Consider the following 27,812-nt stretch of genomic DNA (forward strand, 5'->3'; position numbering starts at 1 on the left):
GTTACAGTTTTCAATTGTTACTGCTTATATATTTTCCATTTTTCTGTTGCATTTGTTAATTTTGCTTTAAGGTAGATGTTTCAATGTTCCACTTTGCATTAGTTGAAAGGCCTTCTCGTTTGTTTTGAATTGATTTTGAGTAATGAGCTGCATGCATGCATTGCTTGTGTGATTAAAAACTACGTTACAATCTACTGAAATTTTTAGTTTTCCCATTTTTTTGAACGTTTTCTACACTTTTGTTTTGCATTGTTTCTCCGAAACTTGTAGTAAGGACACCTTCATTTCCACGTGCACTTTTTATTTGTTTCCGTTAGCCCTATTTTCACAGTCTAGAACTTGGTTCGTAACACTAAATAAATAACCGAAAGAACAGTGGGTTTTCTAACGCGCGCTTAGAGAGCTACAAGCGAATCCTTCAACGTGTTCAACAATTTTCTTAAAGCGACAAACAACGGAAATCTCCTCCTAGCTAAGGGCAAATAAATAATAGCTAAAACAAACTGAGCGGTGACTTAATAAGTTAGGTTTTCTCTTAGGTGGTGTTTGCGTCAAACGAAATCGCAGCGTTAATCTAAAATCCCTAAACACTAGTTAGTATATCTTTAGTTTCCAAATTCCTGGGTTTGCTACTACTGTTATTTTGAGTACTCTTCTTCTCTTCGGATTATCGCCATCCTACTCACACTTGTCGGCGGCAACGAGCGGGAAGCGCACGATGCGCATCTGGTTGCCGTAGTCGCAGATGATGGACCCGCACGCCGGCAGCATAATCTTCGGGCTGAACTGCGAGTTGGAGCAGTCGAGCTTGACCTCGCGGACCGCTTCCCCCGTCCGGACGTCCCACACGATGAGAGATCCTGGAACAAAAGAAGACAGTTATTTGCTTAAGCATTGCGCTTTTTAAAACATTTTATTCCTTTTATGCCATTTTTTTAGATTTTGGTACTTTTTTAATATTATAACGAAAAACATCACATTTGGCACATCCTACACAACGACAATGCAGTCATAAATCGGAGCGTTTGATACGGTATGTCCACGCATCCTTCCTCCCTTGTATATTTTGAGAAATCTGATCCATTCTCAGAATCTACTCTTGAGTAAACACAACACAGTAGGGCTGGCCGCTTTAATTTTAGTAATCTTTTTTCGAGTGTACTGCCATTATCAACAGCTATTTTGTCTGTATAAAACCTCAGCAAAATAAAACATGTTTGTTTGAAGAGCACTTCTATTGTTTTGTTGAAAATGTTTTTAAAAAAATCTTATTTAAAATTGTACCATCAATTTAAAATTAGTTATTGAAAAAAAAATTTAAAATTATTTTTTTTATGCGATTTCATGTTTGTTTTAGTTACATGAAAATAATTTTAGCATCATAAAATACTCTGAAAATTTTAATTAAGTTCAGTTTGAAAATTTAGTTAAACCTTAAAGGTGTAATTTTCTAGGATCCAAAAATTGCTAAAAAAAAAACGATAAAACTTTTGTTTTGTTTGGAGAAAATTAAAGAAAAAGCCCTAGAGTTTTGTCCTATAGGTAAACATATGAAACACAATCGTGGTGATTATTGCATCCGATCGTAATATCTCGATCGCAATTTCTCGACTCACGATCAAGATTTCTCGATTGAAATATTACGATCGTATTTTGGCGATAGTAAGTCGTAATTTGTCGACCTACCATTGGTAAATTAAGACTGACGTTCGAGAAAATCTCGAGATGTGTTTTAAAATTTTCAAAACTGTAAAAAAATTGTTAGAATAATTTATAATCTTGAAAAAGATAAAAAAATATATGTTTTAAATAAAAGAAAAAAAGAAAAATAAAAAAAAATCCAAAAAAACTTTAAATTTCAGAAAATTAAAAAGATTTAAAATTCTTAAAAATCTTTCAAAAATAAAAAAAAATAATTTTGATTTAAAAAATGTGTGTTTTTTTTTAATTTTGTTCATTTTTTAAAGTATTTTGAAATTTTTGATTTTTCTAACTATTTTTTTTTTTTAAATATTTGATTTTTTATATATTTAAAATTTTTAGAATCTTTTATTTTTTTTTTAATTTTTAGCATTTTTGAAATTTTTTGATATTTTTTAAATCTTAATTTTTTTATTTTAAATTTTCTTTTTTCAATTTTTTTTTAATTTTTGAAATTGCTGAATTTTTATTTTCATAAAAAATTTATTTTGCGTTGATTTTTTTTTTTGCAATTTTTTTCCTTTGTGGAAAATAGTTCATAAAAAAATTCCATGGAGCTTTTTCAGGAAAAAAAGGTACACTGAAAAAAATATCCCGTTTTTTTATCTAACTTTTCATCACTAAAAGTTGAATTTTCAAAATGCGTATTTTTTATATGTTTTGGAGATTAAAAAATAATAACATAACATAAAATATGGACTCTGAAAATTTGAATTATGTTTAGTTCAATTTAAAAATTTAGTTAAACCTTAAAGGTATAATTTTCTATGATCAAAAATTTCTAAAAAAAACGATAAAACTTTTGTTTTGTTTGGATAAAATTAAAGAAAAAGTCCTATAGTTTTGTTTTAATAGGTCCTATAAACATATGAAACACAATCGTGGTGATTATTGCATTCGATCGTAATATCTAGATCGTAATTTCTCGACTCACGATCAAGATTTCTCGATTGAAATATTACGATCGTATTTTTGCGATAGTAAGTCGTAATTCGTCGACCTACCATCGGTAAATTAAGACTGACGTTCGAAAAAATCTTTTTAAATTTTTCAAAACTGTAAAAAAATGTTAGAATAATTTATAATCTTGAAAAAGATAAAAAAATATGTTTTAGATAAAAGAAAAAAAAATTAAAAATCCAAATACATAAAACTTAAAAAAAAACTTTAAATTTTAGAAAATTAAAAAGATTTAAAATTCTCAAAATCTTTCAAAAATAAAAAAAAATTGATTTCAAAAAATGTGTTTTTATTTTAATTTTGTTCATTTTTAAAGTATTTTGAAATTTTTGATTTTTCTAACTATTTTTTTTGGAAATATTTGATTTTATTTATTTCAAATTTTTAGAATATTTAATTTTATTTGTTTTTCTTTTGCATTTTTGAAATTTTTTGATATTTTTTAAATCTTAATTTTTTTATTTTAAATTTTCTTTTTTCATTTTTTTTTAATTTTTGAAATTGCTGAATTTTTATTTTTATGAAAAAATTATTTTGCCTTGATTTTTTTTTTTGAATTTTTTGCAATTTTTTTCCTTTGTGGAAAATTGTCCATGAAAAATTCCATGGAGCTTTTTCAGGAAAAAAGGGAAACCCTGAAAAAAATATTCCGTTTTTTTATCTAACTTTTTATCACTAAAAGTTGAATTTTCAAAATGCGTATTTTTTATATGTTTTGGAGATTAAAAACAACATCTTTTGAGCCATCGTGCGTGTTGGTGCAAAATCTGGTTACGAGATATGAATTTTTATATAAAAAATAGTATTTTTTGAAATATCGAAACTGTGGAAAATAAAATTAAAATTTTGCAAAATTTTCTGATCTTTTCAATAAAAATATTTCAATAATATTATAATTTGATCTAAAATACGAAGTAAGGAAAAATTACTATTTTTAGACCTTAAAAACAAAGTTAAATAGAAAATGAGTTTTTTTTTTTTCAAATAATCCAAGACTCATCAAGTTAAGCAGGTATTAGACTATGACAAACAAACAAACTCTTACTTTTTCGTGTTTGACAAAGCAAACTGCCAAACTGTCAAAAAGGGCGAGTTTGATGGTTTGTCAGTCTAGTACTAGCAAGTCTTGCTTCAATTTCACTAGAAATAAAATTTTACCCAACACGAAAATCTACCAACCTGGCTTCCCCGTGACCAGCAGCGACGGCGTCAGCATCACCAGCGCCGAGTATGCGTGGCTCACCGTCATCGTCGTCAGCGGCTGGCCCTGGAACCGGTCCCACACCCGTATCCGCTCGTCCAGTCCCAACGAGATCACATAGCTGGGCGAGCAGGCGAGCGCCACGATCGAGTCGTCGTGCGCTTCTATTTTGTACATGCAACCTCCTGAAACGAGCAAATGATGTTTGAAACGTCTTTGAACAGGAAGATGTTGACAGTCGTCGCACCTCTACTCAAATCCCACACGCACAGCAGCCCATCCTGGCAGCCGGACGCGCCCATCCCCGCCTGCCACTGGTCGATGAACAGACACGAGATCGGCCCGCAGTGACCGTGCAACGTGTACTGCAGCTGGTGACTCTCGAGCCGGAAAACCTTCACCGTGTGGTCCATGCTGCCGGTCATGACGGTTCCGCCGGCCACCTCCAGACACGTCACCGGCATCTGGTGGCCCTGCTGGTGGAACTCCAGGATGCAGCGCAGCTCCTCCTCCGAGGCGTGATGAACGCTGGCCGGACCGTTCGGCTGCTGCTGGAACATGCTCAGGCTACCCGCCGAACCGGTGCGAATGTGTGCTGGAATGTTATGGGAAGCTTAGCAACATGTCTTGGTGAGTTAACGTTGCAATTCTTACTGCGCCGGTACGCGGACGTGAATCCCCAGTCGATCTGCCGACCCTGGGTGTACGTCTCGAGCCGCAGGAAGTCGATGCGGCCGCTGAGCCGGGCCGCCACCACCTTGTCCCCGGTCAGCTTGATGTTGGTGACGCCGTTGTTGCGGGTGTGCTCCGTCTCGTAGATGCCCTGTAACAATATAACTCAGTTAGTTATTACCTCGACTTTCACGCTCTACGATCTTACCTTGAAGTTGCCGGTGGTGCCCTCCCAGAACTCGAGCCGCCCGTCGGCGCACCCGATCACGATGAGATTATCCAGGAAGTCCAGACACCAGATCGGTGAGGTTTGGTAGGATTTCTTGCGCGCCGTACTGCTGCCCGGTTTTTGGGACGTTTCTTCGCTGTGGTTTGGGCGCTGCTGCACGGTGGCCGCCTCGTAGTACGGATTTGGACCGGAGGACGAGAGGAAGCGGTTGCGGAGCTCCGCTCCGAGCCCTCCGTTGCTGGGTCTTTTTTGGGAGTTCGCCGGATCGCTGGTAAAGTTCTTCTCGTACTGCGCCGCAAAGTCAAACAGGGACGGATCTTTGCCGGTTTTCGGTTCTTGGCTTTGGTTCGGGCTGGTAAAGTTGAACTGAAGCTTCTTTTTGAGCTTGAAGGCGAAACTCGTGGGTGACTGTTCGGGGTAGATTTCCTGCATTCCGGTGATGTTCGTGTTGGAGGGTTCGCCCTTGATCAGCACTGGTCCCGTTGGCGATCGTTGACCCTCCTTGCGCTGCATGTCAAAGTGGTTGTTCCGGTGGATTTCCGCCATCAGTTCGCCGTTCGTCACGTCCCAGATCTTGACCTGGCCTTGTAAACAGGAGCTGGCGATCATGTTGCCGTCCGTTACGAGACACTCGATGCGGTGGTTGTGACCGTTGACCTGAATGGGGACGCCTTCCAGCACGCGCTGTTCCTGCTTTGGTTCCTGCTCGTTTTCACTGTCCGCGGTCCAGCTGGCTCGCCACTCGGCGTAGTTCCGCGTGCACATACAGCGGTACAGCATCACCAACAGGTACGTGACCATGAAAATACTGACGGCGATCAGCATGCAACAAAGCAGGATCTCCATCGGCGTCTTCGGGTAGAACGGAGCGTTGCCGGTGTTGATGTTCGGGACGTCTCCGGTGTCGGCATCGTTCAGGTCGAGCGGATCCAGCGCGGCGGCCAGCGCTTTCCACTGGAAGTGATGCGGCGCTTTCTCGTCGGGGTTGCGAAGCTTCTGAGCTATTTGAGGACTGACCGCGTGCGATAGCTTGATCGAGGGTAGAACCGTCACGTACCGTCCGGAGAGCGAAACGTTGTACTGCTTCAGAATCGACGACCAATGAAAGTTGGAAAGCTGGTAGACGGTCTCGTAGTCCGGGTGTCTCAGGCGATTCAACTGTTCCGTGATGTTCGGGGTCCGTTCGCTGTTCAACTCTCCATCGGCAAAGTGGTTGAGGTTCAGGTGACCAGCTGCGTCGGCCGATCGCAGATCGTGCATGTCACTCACCGGGATGTCCACCCTACTAGCCTCTCGTGCCGCTCGTTGCGCCTCCATATTCTTGTCGATCATAAACTCGATCAACCCGGAGTTATAAATAATGTTCGATATCCAAAGCACCATCCAGATCATGAAGCCTCTCTGGGCGAATCGCGTCCTCGCCCAAAAGTTCACGATCCTCAACCGCTTCGGAATCTTCTTGTCCTTCCCATTTCCGCAAGTCGTCAAACTGTTCTTCTTCGCATGCCCCCCACCACAACTCTGATCCAACCCGGAAAGCTTTGGGTGCGACATCGATCGACTAATCCCGCCATTCCTCGCACCTTCCTTCTCACTCCGACGATCACTGTTGTAGTAAAGCATCTTCGGCAGCTGTCGAACCTCCGCACTGTACTCCACCCGCTTAATATCCAGCGCGAGCACCGTCGAGAAGAACATCATTTGCAGGAAAAAGTCCGAAATCAACCCCACGATCGCGAAAATACAAAACTCCTGAATAACCGGCACAAACGTGCACAACCCAATCGTCAAGATCGTGATCTCCAGCAGCAGATTCTTCGTTATCGACCACCCCTCCCTCGACAGGCCCTGCGCAACGCGAATCTTCACATCCAAATTATTATCCGTCGTCAACACACTCTTCGTGATCACCAACACATTCTCCAACCCCACCAAAATCACCAAGTACGGGTACACCCCCTTCGACTGCAAGCTGATCGTCAACCCAAAGAAGAAGCACATCCCCAGCGACATCAGCAAACTCCCCAGCACCGTCAGCACCGCACTCGACGCCAACACCAACCGCGAGCGGATCTCCTCGATCTTCCGCACCGAGTAGTACACGTACAGCCACAGCATCGAGATCGCGATGCACTGCGGCAGAAACTCCTTCCAGTCGAACTCGCCCGGGTAGAAGATGTACATGATCGAGGACTGATCGAGCGGGCTCTGCTGCTGCTGCTGCTGGCGATCTTCCACCGGCTGGTGCAGCGGGTACGTCCGGGTGAGCTTCTCCTTGAGGGAGTTGATGAATGTTGGGTTGTTTTCGCGCAGGATCAGCGTCACCGCGTACTGGATGATGCGGGAGCGGACCCGCATCGGGTACCGCTTGACGCCGGTGTCGCGCAGCGAGATGCCAAACAGCATCTCCGAGGTGGACACCTTGGACTTTTGCAGGTTCTGGAAAGGGGAAATGATTCTTAGAGTTGATCGTCTAGAAGTTGAGTACACAACTCGACAGTTTTGAAGTTGAGTCAGTAAATACTTCAGTTTTGTCAAGGTATGATAGATAATTGTGGGTGCGCATGGTTGCTTAAGATCTTTCCGTACCATCTATACCTGGAATTTACAATTTTATTTATTGACAAGGAAGTCACTAAAATTCAACTCTGTCAATTAAAGCTTGTCCAGGTTGTCCAAATTTATCATACCACTACAAAACTGAAGCGTTTACATCAACTTCAAAAATGTCGAGTTGTGATATCAAACCCATCTTACATGATTCACAAACACAGTGTTCAGCAGGTTGCTGTCCTTGTTAAAGTTCTGGATGTTTTGCTGCCACAGGTTGGCCGGCGACAGCAGCAGACAGTTGTACTCCGGGAAGAGCATCTGCTGCGACGGTCGCTTGACGTTCTCCACGTGCAGGCAGATGTCGCTAAGCGTGGTTTTACTACCTTCATCTTCGTGGTTCCGGACGATCTCGATCAGCTTAAACACCTCGTACAGCGGCCCCCGATAAGCGTCCGTCAGCTGCAAATCGTTGTACCGGCTCGTCCACGGTACCACGCTTGACCGCAGGATGATCTGCTGCACGTACAGCAGCGGTTCTATCCGTGCCCACGGAAACGGCGGGTCCACGCTGATGTTGTAGATGTTGAAGATGTTGTTTCCGTTGAAGCTGAACGGGTTGTACACCTCCGAGGTGGCCGAGCTCGAGTTGGCGTTCGTCAGGTGCAGGTTCTGGCCGATCTGTTCCGTGTACGGAAAGACGACCTTGGTCGGGATCGTCCCCGGCAAGGGGATGTTCAGCAGAGGGTAGCTGCAATCAAACAAGAAAAACAAACAGTCAGCATGATGTTCTAATTAGACGCTTTTTATCAGTAACCTAATTCTTAAAGCCCCACAAGCAAATGACTCAACCCGGTCTTCAGGTTGCGTCATTCGAGTTGATAAAAAAAGTGTCGTATTTCTGCGAGCAAGAGTAGTAGGAGATCCCCTTCAGTCAGCGTGGCTCGTACTCGTCCGTCCAGCTGAGTAGAGAGTAGAGTAAACTAGCGTAACGACCTTATGCAATAAGTGCAGCGGCGCACTACTGCGTCCACTATCTTCTTACTATCTGGCGAGTGTAAACGTGTAGTGAGTAGGTCGTACAAGAGACAAGGAATGCACTAGCTGTGGCTTCCTAGCGAAACAAAATATTCATTTTGACACGTGCGAATTCTTCCGAAGAGTCTCCCCGTAGAAACAGCGAACCTGTTCTTGTCTTTTTGTTTTTGTTTTTGCTTTTCCTCTCGTTATCTGACATTGACATTCAAACCCATGTGATAAGGGGTGTTCGGAGCGCGAAAAGTGAAGAAGAAAGATAAACAGCCGGTTTTTTCCAACTTTGCCGGTTGGTTTCCGAATGTGCTAATTTGGTAATGGGTGCGCGCGGGCTTAGGTAATCGTTGAGGAGATTTTGGGTGGGTTTCTTTATTGCATTGCATATGATCTCATCGTTTAGACTTTTTAGATGTCGAACACAATTTTGGAATAAAATGAATCAACTAAATTATCTATAGTACCGTCAACTGGGGCGAATTGTAGACCCATTTCTAAATTTAAACCCTGTAAGTGCTCTAAACACCATCCATATTCCATATGTCCATATTCAGACTTTAGTCCCGATTCGCCCCAGATGACGATACAACTTTCAAAACACTACCTTATTACCCTTACAGATCCATAAAACAAGATTTTTATTCTGTGATTTACAATTAAAACCATAACTGCAATTGTGAACCCCCTTAGGCCGCGGGTAATCGGCTCCCCTCCCACTAACATTTACACACAAGATCTTCTGTAATTATTAGAGGTGGGCAAAAAAAGAGCGAACCGCTCAAAGAGCCGGTTCACTTAAAAGAGCGAACGAACCGTGGCTCTTTTTTAAACTTCGGTCTTTTGGAAGAACCGTTTTAAGATGGCATGATTTTTGTTATAAATATATTTTATTGAATTTCCAAAAAAATGTAGTACATATTTTTTTTTTTTTTGAGAATTGCAAATGCAATTTCAAATATTTAAATGCTTATTAAAAAATAATCCCAAAAGTAAATGATTTTCTAAACGAACTGAAAAAAAACGCTTCATTGTACAACTGATTGGATATTAAAGTATGACCGGAATACAAATTTGAGTATTTCAAATTGGATAAGTTGTAAAATATTACCAAAAAATCTACTGAATCAAAACAAAAATCAATTCTTTTGTCCAATAAAACTTAAGCGTTTATAGACTTTATCAGAAAAAAATCAGAATAAATCAGAATGTAGAAAAGAGGTCACAGAATATTTTCTCCTAATAAAATATCAGCATTAGTTCTATTCTTGTAGAAATAAACGCAATTTTAAAATTAATTGCAGTTTTTTCAGCTTCCCTAGATTTAAGTTTGGATGCCAATCAATTACTCGAATGTTTAGGTCCGAGAAGAAATTTTGACATAGAGACCATAAAGACCTATGGTTTTCAAGGGCATCTTCTCGTTTTGAGTTTTAAGTTTTTTTTATCAAATAATTTATAAAAGTCCAATGTGAAATAACTTATAAAATCACGCGATTCTTAAAAAAACCCTTTTCATCCAAATTTTGAAAAAGAGCGAAAGAGCCGTTCAAAAGAGCGGCTCTTTTTAATGAGCGAACGAAAATGAGTGGCTCCTAAAAAAGAGCGGTTTTGCCCACCTCTAGTAATTATTAAGTCAAATGTAATTACAAAAGCCGACTCGGTCCTAACCAGGTCCCAGTACCGAAAAGGACCTAATAAAAATAATTTTATGAAAAAAAATTGTGAACCCCGAGCATTTTTATAACATCTTATACAAAATGTTGTTAAAAAAGTTGCATGTTGTCGCTATCTATTTAACTCCATTCTTTAGAAACTTAAAAAGTTCCTTTTTTGGGTAATTCAGATTCAGAGCCTGGGTCTGGGAAAATATACTAAACTATGAAAAAAAATCAAATTATTCGCTATAAAGCATTGCCTTGGCGTTCTCGATTGCGAGATTCCTACTCGAAACTAGGTGTCCGAAGGCTTGATTGTTGAGGCAATTGCAAACCTCTTTTTAAACCTTAGCTTCCATCTACCCCGGGATTCGAACTGACGACCTTTGGATTGTGAGTCCAACTGCCTACCAGCGACTCCACCAGGACAGGGCCCAGGGAGACGACTCCTACACCTGGACTGAGCTAACGACCTAACCTTTTTTAGGTAAGTCCGGGGCCAACATTTACTTCCCGTCCGACGGAAGGCGTGATCAGACAAATCTCGTCTCAAAATTTGCCACCGGGACCTTCTGGGATCGAACGCAGGCCGACTGAGTGAGAGGCAATCACACTTACCCCTACACCACGGTCCCGCCTATGAACTTTAGCTATTATTTGAACAATGCTTTATTTTATTTTCAAAAAAAAAAATAAGTTAATCGTGCCAGTACCGAAAACGCATAAAATCCGCATTAACTTTTCAATATAGGGCGAACTTTGAGTGTAGACAAACAGTCTGCTCAATTAACAGTTCACGTTAAGTGTGAGTGGGATAGGCTGCTTGTTTACAATCATGGTTTCGCCCTAAATATTTGTGTAGATTTCGTAATTTAGTTAAAATTTTAAATACTTATACTATACTATAGTACTTTTGATCCGTTACTGTAAACAATTTGAATCCTTCAGTAAATGATGAAAGCAAAATAAAAAAAATGAAATATCAAGCCAAAGACTTAAAAATAAAAAATTAAAAAAGTGTTTTATAATGCATTTTACACTTGACTAGTTCAGTTGTTTTGCAATCATTAGTTTTCAAAAAATGTAAATCTAACTAAATCCTCCGTGTACGCACGAGAGCAAGCAGCTGTGAAGTGCTCAGTGCTCTATCGTTTTTTTCGGATTTCTTCGCTGTATTTGATTGTGGTTACCCGCGAGTTTGCTTCTCCAGCATGCCAAAAGCCGGCCGTGGCCGTGGCAGTTCGAGTGCGGCCTCGAAAAACCCGCGAAGTTCGTCTACTAGCCGTGTGCAACAAGGTAAACAAACCAACGCCGTATCGGCCGCCATCGCGCAGGGGAGCGTGAGCGCAGTTGAAATCGACAAAAAGTATCTACATCCCGGATATGTTCCAAGATCACCAGTGCGAACCCGTTCCGGTACTTCCGGTGCCACAACCAGTGGCACATTCAACCAGTTCCAGATGCTGAGCACGGAAAAAAGTGTCGACGTCAAAAAAGAACAATTTTCCTACGGAACGTAGACCACCTCCAATTTTTGTTTTGGACACGTTGGCGGACGATGTTGACGAGTTGCTGGAAGGCCTCAGATATTGTCTGAAAATCGGCAAGTCGTCAGTGCAAGTAATCACACTAACCAAAAAGAATTTCGACCTGGTGCTTGAAGAATTGAAGCGTAGCAACTTCAACTTCTACACATTCAACCCCGAGAAGCCCCCTGTCAAGGTCGTCTTGCAGGGTTATCAAGACCGTCCGATCTCCGACCTTAAGGGTCACCTTTCGGACGCCGGAATAAAACCGCGAGAGATTAAAGTGCTCTCGCGCAAGACAACGGTAACAGGTACACACTAGCGTGGCTCACGGATATATGAAAAAGACAAAAGTGTTCAATTTCGAACGCCTCGACCGAAATTTTGTAGCATTATAACCGCAGAAGCTAGCCTGAAATTTTGAGCGCATTTTGTTAATGTTTAGTTGTTCCACTCTTAATCTGAAGTTATAAAGAAATTTCAATAAATTTAATTTATTTATTTTCAACTTTTTAACTCTTCTTCGAGAAAGTTTTCCTATGCCGTATGATTTTTTTCAGAATAGAGGTTTCTCATAGGTTTTGATCCGGGGAACAACTTTGTAGAACATCGCAAAGCGCTAGGAATTAATCCCGGAAAGATACAGACAAATTTTTAGAGAACGTTGAATTTTGTTTACGTACTCCAAAAAATATCCTGTATCTTTTCGGGATCAATTACTATCATCGGATCAAAAACTATAAGAAACCTGAGAATAGGAAATTTTGATTGGGTTTTGGGAAACTTTCTCTATGAAGAGGTTAAAAGTGAAAATTTCCCATAGTAAATTTTTAGAAGTTCCATACTAACTTCAGGTCAATGGTGGAAGTACTAAACCTTAACCAAATACGCTCAAAATTTCAGGTTATGTTCTGGGGCCATATTGCTACAAAATTCCGGTCGAGGCGTTCGAAATTGAACACTTTTGTCTTTTTCATATATCCGTGAGCCACGCTAGTACACACACACTGGACCTGTTGTACTTCGACCGCGGCACCGTCAAGATCCAAGACCTGCGGCGGACTAAGACGTTGGACGGTTTTTGGGTAAACTGGCGGTTTTACGCCAAGAACCCGACGAACGTAGCGCAATGCCACCGACGCCGGAAATTCGGCCACGGCTCGCGGAATCCCTAAAGTGTCCACGTGGTTTATGGATGGTCCCATACCGGCAATTACCGCGGATGCGTCGCGCGCAAGGAGCAGGAAAAGAGGAAGAAGAAAGTACGAGTACGTGCACAGCCGTTCCTGCAGCTGGACAGCGTACGGTCCCAGCGGAAAACTCAGCGTTCCCTCCTGGTTGGGGGCGTTCGTTCGCCAGCGTGGTCGCTGCCGGTAACGGCAATGCGGCCCAGCAAGAAGTCACCGGGGAAGATCTCTTTACCCTGATGGAGTTCTTTGCTCTCGCGGGGGAGATGATGACGCGGTTTTGGAGCTGCCGGAATAAGGCGGAACAATTCCTGGCCGTGAATACAAAGAGACGAGTTGTCTCTTTGTATTCACAGTAATGCATTCTGCTAAAACGCTCAACCAAACCACAATTCCTGGCCCTTGGGGAGCTGATGATCAAGCACATCTATAATTGATATTTTTTCTGTGATCTAGTGTTAAGCTTTCTCTTTATCTATCCTTTTCCCATTGCACTTTCTGTAAGTTTTTTGAAAACTTTTTCTTACTCTTTCCTTTTATTTAATATTTATATGTAATAATACTTTCGATTGAATTACGATGTAACACACAGCTGAAAGGAACTCCAAAACTCTGTTATGTACCTTAATGAACTCATTGTATCTTGATTGTTCACAAATAAACCGAATTGAAAAAAAATCCCGCTAAAACATTTTCTTTTGCAAAAAAAAATAAAATTTTGCGCTACTGTACATCGAAATTTTTTCAAAAATTCTAAACATTCTTGAACAAACCTAAACATGCTAAATATGATTTTAAACGCATAAAGAATGCACTTTAAATTGATTTCAGGTGATTGCATTTGAATTATTTTTTTTAAATTTGAAGTTTTTTGAAAAAAAAATTTTTTTGTCCCCGAGGATAGTGCGTGATGCTGCAAAATCTGGTTCATGAGATATATTTTCTAAAAAAGTGTGTTTTTGGAAAATATCGGAATAACAGTATACGTATTCGGTTTGAAAAAAAAACCTAGAGGAAAGCCCATCTGAAAAAAATCTTTTTGAAAAGCTGAGAAAATTTTCGACATTTTTCTCTGGAACTCTGAAGATTGAGCAATTAGTTTATGAGATACAACCTCACAAAGAATTCTTATCGATAAATTGAAAGCTTTCCCATTAGAAATGAAAACACACGAAGAATTCGAACAACAATGCAAAAACGGTCGTCACCACTCGCCTAGGGTGGCTCCTCAGACACTTTACAAAAAAGTTTACATCAAAAAAGTGTTATAACTTGGATTAAAATTTGGCATATTAAGTTGTTATTACAATTTTTCCATTTAATGAACAAGTTCGTTAACCTGTCCATTCAAGGTGGACATGTCGCCGTGCCCCCAACAGCGCACAATTTTACCCGCCCGCGGAGTGGCAATTTCTTCTCACAAATGCGCAATTATTCAAATTAAAAACGCACCAACGCGAGCGAAAGCGGCGTTGAAACGTTTGAGTCGTTGTATTCCGCAATCATCGGTTTTGTCGGTCACTTGGCCTGTGCGAGCAAGCACATTGCGACCAATCACTGTGCAATTGCATCGCCGTCGACCAACCAACTCCGCGCTATCAGTTATCGGGGGAAAAGTTGTTTTCATTTGGTGTGTTGTGTGCGGTGAAATGCACTTTGCAGATGTGTTTGTCACTTTAATGTTGAAAAAATCAAAAAAAATCCTGCAAATACAAAATCCAGTGTAGATACCACAACACCACTCCAAAACTTATCAAATTTTCATACTAAAAGCAGGTGGGTGTGATCGACTTTCACCTGGGTTTGCAACGAAGGCGTACAGCACAGTCCAGTTGTAGAATAACAGATTGAGGCGTTCCCAGGAAGGAATTACCCGGTGCCACCTGTCCATCACTTGTCGGTGGTGGAATACTTTGGCAATGGAAAAGTCAATATAGCCATTGAGGGGGGATTTATTACGCCTTCCGATAAGTGCACGTTGAACACGTTTTACGTGGATGTAATTTAAAATTACTCAATTATTCGATAATGACTCAGTTTAGAGGGAATTGCAAAACTGCATTGAAATTGCTGTAATTATGAGGTGCTTCTGTAATTCAAAATCTTAAACCAAACAAAAAAAATTCAATGAGAGTGTCTGCAATCAATTTTCGTCCAACCACCGAATAAGGGGTGTGTTTATAACCCGGTGCATGTGTTGAATGTTTATTGACGTGGTTCTACGAGAGATTGCATTTCAGAATCAACAAAACCAGTTTTGACGTGCATCGCTGACTGGCTGGCTGGTTGCGGTATATTTATAAGGCTTTACTGGAATATACCTCCTTGGTTTTGATAATTGAAACGAAGGTGATAACAAACTGATAGTGGTTCTGGCTTCGTAGTGGTATTAACTTGGTATTGGTGTAAAAAGTATCTCTTTCTAATAAAGCATAACTGGAATAAACGCAAAATCAAAAAAAAAAAAAACAAAAATACACTTTTAGGTTGTTCCCCATGCCCAGAGAAGTAATTTCTTGTCGTCTATTCGTCCAAAAACAAAAAATCCAAACAGCTTAAGTTACCAATTGGGCGGTGACCATAAATACAAAAATGTATATATATATTTTTTCAATTCGAAACCCGGAATAGCGAGAACGAATTTTCTGATCAAACTAGCGTCTTCGTCAAAGTTGTAGGTATAGGTAAGGTGAACCCGGAAAAATAGTTACATTCTTAATAGTAGTTTATGCAACAAGTTACAAAAAGAGAATTTTTTCAGCACGAGTCGTACATTTATCTAACGAGGTTCACCGAGTTGGATAGATACGAAGAGTACTGAAAAAATCAAGTTTTGCAACGAGTTCCATACAACATTTTTTGCAATTCCAAAAAACACACACTGAGTGAAATTTTATGTCAAATTTTCATGTATTTTGACAATAAATCGTTTAAATAACAAAAATGTTGAAAAGTGTTACTTTTCGAAACAAGTGCTGAAAAGTTCAACTTTTCAGCACCCATTTGAGTGCTGAAAAGTAGAACTTTTCAGTATTTATTCTGAAAAGTGTTGCTATTCGATTCTGTTGTTTTTGGTACAGAAAAGTAGGCTATTTTATGATTTTGCGCAGCACTTGGAGGTACATGGTGTACTTTTCAACAAAAAGGGATGAATCCCGCATAGTTCGGTTTTTATATGTGAGAAACTTATTTCGGATTTGAATTCATAGGACAGAGTGCAGCGCAAAATCAAACTTTTTTTCAGTAAAATCGCTGTATCTCGCCAATAGTTCATTTTAGTTTGAGGTCTACATTGACCATTACGTAAAATTGTCTGGGGAACACGATGGTGATAAAATAAAACAAATAAAAACATAAGGAATTGGTGAAAACTGATTTTTAATACTTAAAACGTTAAAATATAATATTAGTTGGCATTAAAGGGTTAAAATTTTATTTTCATCGAATTCCTTGGACAATTTTCTATAAAATGCAACCCTCCAAGTTTGTTCCAAATCGGTGAAGGTCGAGTCCAAAAGTGTACTCAGTTGACCTGGAATGACCCATATACTGTCATCAAGGGTGACATTGGATGTGGGGGGTGAGGCTGGGTCATACAAAAATGCTGAAATTTGTATGACCCAATCGCACCCAGCAGACACAATGCCACCCCTGATGACGGTACATAAAGTGTGCTAAAGGTAAAATTGGGGTTCCAAAAGGAATTAGGAAAAATCGTCATTTTTATTTTAGATCGAAGCGACAAAACTATTTCTTCAACTTTATTTTAGCTGGTTTAAAAACAATCGTTAAGATTCTAGGAAAAAACAAATACATTTTTAATTTGACACGATGTCTAGATTAAATTTTCAAAACAACCTATCGGTGCCCTCTCCCCGTGCCATACCTTTCACGCTTAGGAGACCCGGGAGGCGAAGTCTTGTCGCAAAAAGAACGATACAGACCTGTGGATCCGTTGACGAAACCTCAAAGTTTAAGAGGGCCACATTATAAGGTGTTACGACCTTTTGAAATTGATGTCAACTAAAAACGTCGACTATCCTAGGTGAATTAAACTTACTACTGAATATTTTAGAGCAAAAATTTATATTTTTCTTTTTGAAAAACATGCAATTTTTCAGTAAATTGCAAAGTGTAATTTTTGTGATTTTAGATTGTTTTGAGGTAATCCCTAATAAATTCGATTTGCCTAACAACTAATTTCCCAAATAGTGACAAATTATTTGTTGTATAGAGAACTATACCAAAAATAGTTTTCACTATATGGGAAATTAGTTATTAGGCACATCGATTTTATAAGGGATTGTCATTAATAAGTTTGTTGAAAATATTGTTTTAATTTTGCTCCTGAAATATTTTGCTGTAAATCAACTATACAGAAAAAAATAAGTACTCACCAACAAAAAATAATCAATGCAATCGACAAGCTCGTCGCACACGTCGGATAGCTGGACAGGAACAGCCCGTGTTTGTAGTAGATCTGCGACACCCGCGACGGCAACGAGGTCGAGGTCGCCTTACCCTCGCCATCCCTGCCCACGGTGGCCCTATTTCGCGAAATGGTCCTCACCGGTTTCGCACTCCCACCACAACCGATACTCCCATTGCCAATCGTGGCCGGAATCGGCGCCGGCATGCCGGACTGGCCCAACTTCCCATTGCCGATCGGGGGCGTCGTCGGTGGCGTCGTTGCCATGGAACCGGTGACCAAAGCACCGCCGTACGAGTGCTGCAGGTGCTGTTGCTGGTGGTGGTGATGACTGTAGTAGTTTTGCTGCTGAAGAGGGTGCGATCGCCGGTTGTTCCCGCCACCATCTCCACCACCGCCAGCGTTGCCACCCGGTGTAAACTGGGAATCGATGCTGGACGACGAGGTCATCGCCGCCGTCCGGTTGTAACTGGTTATTTGCGTCGTTTAGTCTAATCAGCACGACTAAGCTGTTCACGCGATGACACGCACCTTCTTCCTCACTTCACAAATCTTTCCACACCGAAATCTTCAAGGTCAAAACACGTTACGATTACAGCTTCCTCTGAAGCTCAGTCCTCTGGGACTCAGGTCGTCGTCTTCGTTTCGCACAAGCACTCTTGGAACACTCATGAAAATTTCCATTATACATTTGGGACGCGGACGGAGACTGCTTCTTCTTCTTGCAGCTACTCCCGTCCTGTTGTTTCAGAACTTGGACGGCTCTTCACTTCACTTCATTTGCACCTTCGAAGCGACGCGACGCTACCAACTCTCTGTGATTTCTGCTGCAAATTTCCTTCTTCCATGGATAATTTCTTCCTTTCAGCGGCAAGTGACGACGTCCAGCGCTCGCTGCTCCGTTTCAATCAAATTTTATTGACTCACAAAAGCTGCTTGTAATGTAACTCGGCAGAATGAACCGCCTTTGCTTTAACTTGCTTCTGCTGCTGCTGACAAGAGAGAGAGGGAGAGAAAGAGCCCCAATGAGTATGATATTCAGTCTTGTTGTTTTCGTGGTTTCAGCTCTGCTGCCAGTTTTGGCTGGTTGATGGAGCACACATCACATCACTGACTGTGGGACGGACCAGAGAAGGCATGAATGATCGTTGATTAACCTCAAGCGATCGAGGTTTGAACGGGTCGAATGGATGACTTCTAGGTAAACTTTACTGATTGACCTGAGGAACAATTAACGCGGAATGTTCGAAAGTGATAATTTGGGAATTTTTTTTTTGTTTCAGAAATTCTGTGCGACTATTTAAATCTCACTCTTTTTTAATATTTTTCATCCATATGAGCAAATATTCTCAAAAAAAGTCCCTTGTGTCAATAATGTCATTTAAATTTCACAAAAACTTAAAATATTTTCAATCCAGCACAAACATGCAAAATATGAGTTTGAACAGGTAAATGCATTTCAATTTGTTTCCATTTTATTAGGGAAAAGTTTAAGTTCCAGAAAAAACCCATTTTTTTAAACTAAACAAGATTATTGCTTTAAAAAAACATAAAACAAGGGGAGCAAATTTTTCGTAGAACTAAACGTATAAATAACCTTTAGAGAACTCACAAAAGCACAAGAACATCAAGTTTAATTTTAAAGGAACAAACACAGATAATGCCGGAGGTTGAAATAAAAAAGCTGATATTTGAGTAAATAATCATTTAAATTTAGAAAAAATTAAAAAAAAAAGAGAATGAATAAAAAAATTAAAGTATAAAGTTTAAAAATTTACAAATTCACACCAAATAGTTACAGAAATTGAGATCAAATTATCTTCTTTAATAATTCAGAATTTTATTTGTTTTAATGTTAGAGTTTTTAAATTGTTTTATTTTGAAATTTGTTTTTATTTTAATTTAAAGCTTAAATATTTAAAATTACAATTTGTTTTTGAATTATATTGTGTTTTTTTTTCGAGGCTTTATTTTTTTTCAATTATCTCAAAATTCAAACATTTATTCTTGTTTGTTTTTAGCCTTCCTCACCTTACTGAGGAAAGGCTATAAAATCACTCGAAAAATGAACTTCTTAATTCGACCTCGTAGACCCACCTTCACGTATACCTATCGACTCAGAATCATGTTCTGAGCAAATGTCTGTGTGGATGTGTGTAGGTGGGTGGACAAACAAATTGTCACTCGATTATCTCCGGACTGGATGAACGGATTTTGACCGTATTAGTCTCATTCGATCCGTCTTGGGGTCCCATAGATCTCTATTTAAAATCAGCAAGTTTAGTTAAGTACTTCAAAAGTTATGCTAAAAAACGATTTTGGCGTATGTCCGGAAGATTGTAAAAAGGGTGGTTTTTGCAAGAAACCCTATCATGTTATAAATTTTCAGAAAGGTATTAAAAAGACCTTTCCAATGAGCCTAACACATTGAAGATCTGACAAACCTATCAAAAGTTATTAGCACTTAAGTGTTATTTATAAACTTTTTGGAGGCTGGATCTCAGATATTTCAGTAAAAATGATGTCCGGGTCCATGCGACCCATCGTTAGTTAGATAATCGAAAGACCTTTCAAATTGGCCTAAAACATCAAGGATCTGACAACGCTATCAAAAGTTATTGGCACTTAAGTGTTATTTATATACTTTCTAGAGGCCGGATCTGAGATATTGTGATAAAAATATTGTCTGAATCTTCCATGTGAACTTTCGTTGGATAGGTTTTTTTATCAGACCTTGCCGATGAGCCAGAAAAATTGAAGGTCTGCGAACCCTATCAAAAGAAATCAGTAATAAAATTGGTTTGTTAAGGGGTTACATACATGTAAATCGGCAAAAATGTCAGAGGTTGGTTTGAGCACACACTTACACTTTTTTCAAAATCTGTTTTCAGGGCATTAAAATATTTCTTTTCATCTATTAACAAAACAAATTTGAAGACATTTGGCTGTAGCATTGCCGAGCTATAGAAATTTGAAGTTAGCAGTTTCAAAAAACGGGTGCCACGATATCTAAACATTGCTTCGACCAAATCGGCTCAAAATGTTGGCGAAGACTTGTTAAACCGGTCCCGTGTGCATGACGAAGGTCGATTTTCAAAAAGTTTATTTAAAAAAAGTTAAAAATATTGTTCTGTTCTACATATAAAAAATCGCCAGTTTTTGATTTTTGTATTTTTTGAAAATTCAAAATTTCAAAATCCGGCTTCGTCATGCACACGGGATATGTCTTGGGAGTCATCACCCAAAATTTCAGCCAATTTGGTCCGTCCCATCTCGAGATATCATGGCACCCGTAAATCAACTTGGTGTTCAGAGAAAAACGCTCAGAAAGTTAGACAGTTTGCTGTGCGCATGGCAAAACTTTGAGCTTTAATATTCTCTAACCCAGTTAAATCATGAAATACCTTCATGAAACTTTCAGAAGTGATCGAAAATCATCTTTTAAGTGGATTTAATAAATTTTCTGTAATATGAAATTTTGTGATTTTCTACATGTATGTAACCCCTTAAACATGTTAAGGGAATGTTGCTATTTTTACTGAATGTATTGACTTTATGAATGTGAGGAAGGCACAAACCACCTAAAGGTGGATTAAGTATCGTTTTGTTAATCAAGTTATTTTAAAATTTAAAAACAATTTTGAAAATAAAAACTAAATACAATAAAAAATACATTACAGACTCGATTATCCGAAGGCATGGGAAAAATTTCACTTCGAATAATCGAATCTTCGGATGATCGAATCAGGATTGTTTTTTCATTGTTTTATTGTAGATTGTAAAGCTTAAGTATGACCCATAAACTACTCTGAAATGAGTAAGAGATTTTAAATCTGAGATGGCGACCAAAAAGGCGTTGATAACACATCGAAACAATGCAATTTGTTATTTAAAGGCAATCAAATATTCAAATTTGGGTCGCAGAACTCGAATTTTATGTAAATAGCAAAAAAAATTAAAAGATGCGAAACAAAATATTTTTGGTCATGATTCGATTATCCGAAGACCCACGCAAACCTTCTGATAATCGAACTTCGGGTAGTCGAGGCTTCGGATTATCGAGTCTGGACTGTAAAATTGAAAAAAATCTAAAATAATCGAAAAATTTTGATTGAAAATTATAAAAGACAAAGAAAATTCTAACTGAAAACTAAAGCTAAATTCAACAAAAAAATAATGTAAAAAATCGAAATTTCAATAAATTATTGTTATATTAAAAAAAAAATCATAAAAATCAATTTTGTTTTTAAAAATCAAGAAATTCTTAAAAAATAAAATTAAAAAAGTACACAAAAATGCAAAAAAACAAATCCAATCAATTACAAAATTTCATATAATTCATTAAAGCATGATTTTTTTTATTTTGGACTTTATTTTGGAGTTTTTGGAACCGCCTTATGTCAGGGATGCTCAAAAACAACCAAAATACAAAAAAGTCATAATTTAGTTTATTTTCCCATTCAAGAAAACAAAACTGCAGAATTGTAAATTTTTAAAACCTTCAAATTATCAGGGTGACCACTCAAATTCCATTTTCAAATTCCCGACTTTTTCCCGACTTTTTTCCAGACTTTTCCAGAATGCTCAAATAATAGGCATTATCTAAAGAATTATTTCAAACAAAAAACTTTCTATAAGAAAAGTCAATATTAACCACCGAAAAAAAAATCTCAACGAATTAAAAAAAATCCAAATATAGGCATTTTTTGAAAATACAGAAACTAAATTCGCAATTCGCAATTTTCAGTGTAAGAACGGGCCTTGACCGATCTTATGCACCAGGTTCCCGACGAACACGCACTGCCCTTACACCTACATCTCACCCTTGCTCTGAGTCAGTACGAGCAGCACGCTAGAACACGCTTTGAGTGTTCGTGCCAGGCATGCACACCTTCTTTTCCGGTTACGCATTTTAACTCGGCCGGGGGTGGTACATTACGTAGGGTTTGATGTAAGTATAAGCGCCTAACCATTTAAAGTGTGCCTAACAACTTTCATTAAAGCAAAAACTGTTTTATTTTTAGTTTGAATTCAAAAACTTATTGTTATTTACTGTGTATTGTTTTCTCCTGAAATCTTCCCTATTGTTGGGTCGTGTTTATTTGTTGCTATTTCTTTTGTCGCGGTGTTTTGTTATAATATTTTGGTCCTAAGCATTTTAGAAAAGTTTTTCAAAAGTACAATAATAATATTTGTGTTAATCCTTTAATCATTCCATAAATTTAGTAAGGGCTCGAACCTCACTTGCTTAAGAAAAAGGTGAAGTTTCAAAACAATGGACAGTGAAGGAAATATACTATGTAAAGAATCAATAGTGAAAGAAAGATAGTAATTAATTAAAAGAAATTAACAATAGTTAATAAATAGAGGTAACAAACAAGCTTAGATTTTATTGAGGGCAATTTACAGGGAAGATGAGAAATTATTCAAATAGATAAATAAAGAAAGGGCACATGATAAACAAAATTGACATCGCTGCCAAATTAAGGGAAAGCAGACAGTTTGTTACAGCAGCATCAATTGGTAAAATAGAGTGGAAAAGCGTTGAGAAATAAGAGAATCAAATAAGTAAAATCAAAATCAAATGGAGGATAGTAAACAGAAGCCGCGTTAGAAAATCAGTGAAACAAAATAAACAGATAATAGATGGTAGCTGGAAATGGAAAGGAGAGAGGAAACCCCGTTCTGCAACGTTCAGGTACATCCACAGCAGTTGACTCAACATACTGCGAATCTAAACAATACCGTCTACAATACCAAATAACTTCCCTGTCCCACATTGTCGCGCCCCTTTCTTTTAGCCGTCTCGAGTCTGACCCGCGGTGGTCAAAGGTTTACGAGCCGTTTCCACAGGCCACCAGCTAGGTCATCATGAAAACCAAGCCAACGTGGAGGTAAGAAAATAGGACACTTGCAAGGAACCAGAGCTATACTGTCTTGATCAAGAATGATTTAACAGGACTACGGACGTAGTCAGTGACGCTCCTTCCAGGATGTTCCTCACCTGAGCGTCAACTGAAGAGGTATCATCAGCATCATTCGCACTTGGCCTGCGAAAATACAGAAACTAAACAACAAATAATAAAGAAAACTTCAAAAATGTAATTTCATTATTATGATTCAGAGTAGAAACACAAACAATTAGGTCTTTCAAACTAGTCTTTGAAAAAATAATCGAAAGTTCAACAATACTTACAACTTCCATGATATTTTTTAAATTGGCAAACGTATAGTTTTTGATATTTTTTTTTTTTTAACTTCATCATCATTTTAAATCAAAGAATGATTGAAGCGTAATTGCTGTTATTATTCATTCAAAGGATTTAGAAAAATGTCAAGGAATTCATAAAAGAACATGTTTTTGCCAAGTTCCCTTTTTAATTATGTAATTTTTGATATTGAATTTTTTAATCAATGTTAATTTTTCTAGTGGTCAGTATTTAACTGTTTTTTTTTTTTTTTTTTTTTTAATGAAAATTCAGTTTGATATGATTTTATGTTTTCCCACTTACTTTAAGCGACTGTTTGAAGAGACAATTTTTTTAAATAATTATGCAAGAACTCAAAATTTCCTGGATTATTTTTTTGCAATTTCAATATTTTCTTTATGTTTTCAAAACGTAAAAATCTTTTTCAATTTTGGATTTTATTCGAAATTTAAGTTTTCCGCAAACTGAAAATCAAGCTTTATCTATGGTAGGTAATTTACCCATACTCACAAAAAAGTTCAAGGGCAACATTTGGAAAAAACACATTTTCAATTACTTAATGAATTTAGTTAAACAATTACAAATATTTACCCAAAAAAACTATTGCCAAACTCAAGTTCGAATCCTGTTTAAAATATTCAATTATGTGACAAAATGGAATAGAATCATGATTCTAAGCTGGCCATTTTGCTCTATTTTTATATTAGTTTTTCACCTCTTGTTTGATGAACAAAAATTAAAGCGATCATTTGATTCATAAAAAATATTATGAAAATCTGTGTCAAAGATTCCAATATTCATAAAGATTTTAAAGGTCTCAAACAGCTTTTCCATACTCAAATATATTGAAATGGTGAAAATAACCTTAAATTTAAAGTAAGTTACTGAAGCAGAAATGAGTGAATTCAATTTGAAAATTGTACAAAATATTACAAAATTTATTCAAGAGTTAAAAAAGCTCAGAATTCCCGACTTTTCCCGACTTTTTGACATAAAATCATAAATTCCCGACTTTTTCCCGATTTTTGACGGATTTTGACGAATTCCCGACTTTTTCCCGACTTTCCCGATTTCCCGACTTGAGTGGCCACCCTGAATAATTATACAATTTTTAATTTTCTGAATTTTCCAGGGCAAATTTTAACGGATTTTTTTCAGTTGGAATGTTTAGAATGCTAAAAAACTGGACTCAAAAACGTGTACCTACAATTATTTTATTTTATCTGTTATTCTATTCAAGAAATTATTATTTTTTTATTTTTTTTATATGCATTTATCTAAGCCAAGTTGAATACAAAATCCGAGTCAGCAATTGTTTAACTTGCAGATTCAAATAAATAAATCAAATCTAACTGAATTACGAATGATAACCCACAAAAAAAAAGTCATGTTCATTAATCGACTGCAATAAAAAAAAACTAAATTGCATCTCAACTTCCTTTTTTGTTAGCATTCACTTCTTCGATCCAACTTTGTTGCAAAACCTTCTCGATGGCATGCGCGCTACCGTAAATTATGGCCACACTCGAAAGAACTGGTTTTGCTTACTCAACTCCAACTGAGCCAGTGGATTAGGGTGCCATTCTGGTGAAGATGAACAAGTCACTTGACCGTGAAGTTTTTTTTTAGGGAAGCTAATTCTGTTTAGCATTGGATCATTGTTTTTTTTTACAAAACAAGAAATAATGTGTTTAATTTGTCCCACAGTGAGCAAAATCAGAACCTCTCAGGGAAACTCGATATTATTCCGATTTCTCCTATTCCTCAGCGCCAACACCCAAACAGTCTTCCCTCTGTCCTGTCCCGGCCTTCCCCCTCGTATCGTGTGCGGTCACCGACGTCGTCGTCGTTAATGTAATCAGTCACTGCAAACGCAACAAAAACAACAAAATAAGTACAAAACGACGACGACGAGACTGAAGAGATTGCATGCATGCAATTTTCCTCCTCCCGGTGGCCACCGTCTCCGGTCCGTCCCCAGAGAAGGACACACACAGACGCACGCACACGACATTAGAGTGCAGTTTTGCTTCTGCGTAATTTCCGCGCGGCCACTCCGTCATCGTTCCGGCGGATTCGCCCCACACGCAAAAACAAACCCGCTCTCTCTCCCTTGCTCGAAATTACATAATATTTTGCCGATATTTTCGGAAGCTCACAACACGGCGAGGCACGACAGCAACCGGGAATCTTCCTTCTTCTCCTGCTGTTCTTCTTTGAAGGAGGAACGAGATCCCGTGAAAGAAATCTCTGGTTCAACGCGTCACCTGGTGAAAATTGCGTTGCCACTTTCAAGCTTAAAAAAAGCCAATCACATCATCTTCCACCCCCCCAAACAACTTCACTGTGCCAATTTGGCACCACTTTTCGTCTCGGACGGATCAATCGATTCTGGATTTTGCGGCGGATTAATCCGAATGTTCTTTCACTCTTTAACTTGTGCGGGGCAACTCGCGAAAAAAGTACCGAACGAACGAATGAATGAGCTGGCTGACGTTTTGCGCGATAAGCGCACCTGGCGAAAGTGACAGTTGTGTTTCTGTCTCGCGACGGCTACCAAATTTATGATGCGATGATATCGGCCCATGCAGCAGAATGAAGGGTTTTGCGATGAAGGCGATGAAGGAGGAAAGGGCACAGATGTTAAATATGAAGACCAAACACTAATTATTGTAAATACACGCAGAAAAATGTTTTGTAGAATCAGCCTGTACGAGGTTTGAATCAACAAAATTTTTGTTGAATATAATCAACGCCGATTTTGCGTTGAAACAAACCTTGATTTTCTCAATTCCACAAAAGTCTTTTGTTGTTTTGAAAAAGCGGCTTTGACGTTTAGGATTGATTCAACAAAAATCATGATTTTCAAATCAACAAAACTTTTTGTTGATTCAAATATGGGTAATTCTCCGCCAACTCACACAGCAGTTGCCCCGACCCCTCTTCGATTTGCGTGAAACTTTGTCCTGAGGGGTAACTTTTGTCCCTGATCACGAATCCGAGGTCCGTTTTATGATATCTCGTGACGGAGGGGCGGTACGACCCCTTCAATTTTTGAACATGTGAAAAAAGAGGTGTTTTTCAATAATTTGCAGCCTGAAACGGTGATGAGATAGAAATTTGGTGTCAAAGGGACTTTTGTGTAAAATTAGACGCCCGATTTGATGGCGTACTCAGAATTCCGAATAAACGTATTTTTCATCGAAAAAAACACTAAAAAAGTGGTGTCAAAGGGACTTTTGTGTAAAATTAGACGCCCGATTTGATGGCGTACTCAGAATTCCGAATAAACGTATTTTTCATCGAAAAAAACACTAAAAAAGTTTTAAAAATTCTCCCATTTTCCGTTACTCGACTGTAAAAATGTTTGGAACATGTAATTTTATGGGAAATTTAATGTACTTTTCGAATCTACATTGTCCCAGAAGGGTCATTTTTTCATTTAGAACAAAATTTTTCATTTTAAAATTTCGTGTTTTTTCTAACTTTGCAGGGTTATTTTTTAGAGTGTAACAATGTTCTACAAAGTTGTAGAGCAGATCAAAACTTTTTTTCGTAAAATCGCGATAACTCGTGATGTTTATCAGCAAACCCCTTGTCTATATATCAAAATTTTTTTAATTGTCTGCTCTACAACTTTGTAGAACATTGTTTTACTCTAAAAAATAACCCTGCAAAGTTAGAAAAAAACACGAAATTTTAAAATGAAAAATTTTGTTCTAAATGAAAAAATGACCCTTCTGGGACAATGTAGATTCGAAAAGTACATTAAATTTCCCATAAAATGACATGTTCCAAACATTTTTACAGTCGAGTAACGGAAAATGGGAGAATTTTTAAAACTTTTTTAGCGTTTTTTTCGATGAAAAATACGTTTAATCGTAATTCTGAGTACGCCATCAAATCAGGCGTCTAATTTTACATAAAAGTCCCTTTGACACCAAATTTCTATCTCATCACCGTTTCAGGCTGCAAATTGTTGAAAAACACCTCTTTTTTCGCATGTTCAAAAATGGAAGGGGTCGTACCGCCCCTCCGTCACGAGATATCAAAAAACGGACCTCGGATTCGTGATCAGGGACAAAAGTTACCCCTTAGGACAAAGTTTCACGCAAATCGAAGAGGGGTCGGGGCAACTTTTCCCGATTTCGTGTGAGTTGGTAGAGAACTACCCATATGCCTTATTTTTCTGCGTGTAAAAGGTGCACTGTAAGGGCCAATACGCACCTCCCAAGAAAAGGGGTCAAGAAATGGCTTGGCTCTGACTTAGTTTCTAGCTCAAATTTTCACCTTGCTGAGGAAAATAAAAAAAAAATCTCGTGGCTCTAGCTCTATAATTTCTCTAAGGGAGTGTTCTTTTACTGACCGAGCCACATAGCCTAGTGCACTGAAAATACGCCATACTTTTTTTTCCAAGTGCCCAAACACTTGAATGATTCAGTAAAGCCACATCTTAGGGAG

The 27,812-nt window shown here is 38.4% G+C and overlaps 1 protein-coding gene across 7 annotated transcripts; it reads right to left on the minus strand.

Moving 5' to 3' along the window:
• Positions 1-7: 7 nt before the first annotated feature.
• Positions 8-25,874, minus strand: LOC6046500 (sterol regulatory element-binding protein cleavage-activating protein). Of its 7 annotated transcripts, none has more exons than XM_038252303.1 (8): positions 25,619-25,874; positions 17,111-18,131; positions 7,521-8,064; positions 4,743-7,202; positions 4,517-4,685; positions 4,110-4,457; positions 3,841-4,047; positions 8-860 (listed from the first exon to the last, which is right to left on the minus strand). In XM_038252303.1, exons 2-8 carry the CDS (start codon positions 17,590-17,592, stop codon positions 679-681), a joined length of 4,392 nt encoding a protein of 1,463 aa, XP_038108231.1. In that variant the 5' UTR covers positions 17,593-18,131; positions 25,619-25,874; the 3' UTR covers positions 8-678. The 7 variants fall into 7 exon arrangements, with proteins under 7 accessions (XP_038108231.1, XP_038108232.1, XP_038108230.1 ...); XM_038252304.1 differs by having other exon boundaries at positions 17,111-18,134; XM_038252302.1 differs by having other exon boundaries at positions 25,511-25,874.
• Between the last annotated feature and the right edge of the window lie 1,938 nt (positions 25,875-27,812).

This window comes from Culex quinquefasciatus, chromosome 2, assembly GCF_015732765.1.
Source record: "Culex quinquefasciatus strain JHB chromosome 2, VPISU_Cqui_1.0_pri_paternal, whole genome shotgun sequence".
Classification (NCBI taxonomy): domain Eukaryota; kingdom Metazoa; phylum Arthropoda; class Insecta; order Diptera; family Culicidae; genus Culex; species Culex quinquefasciatus.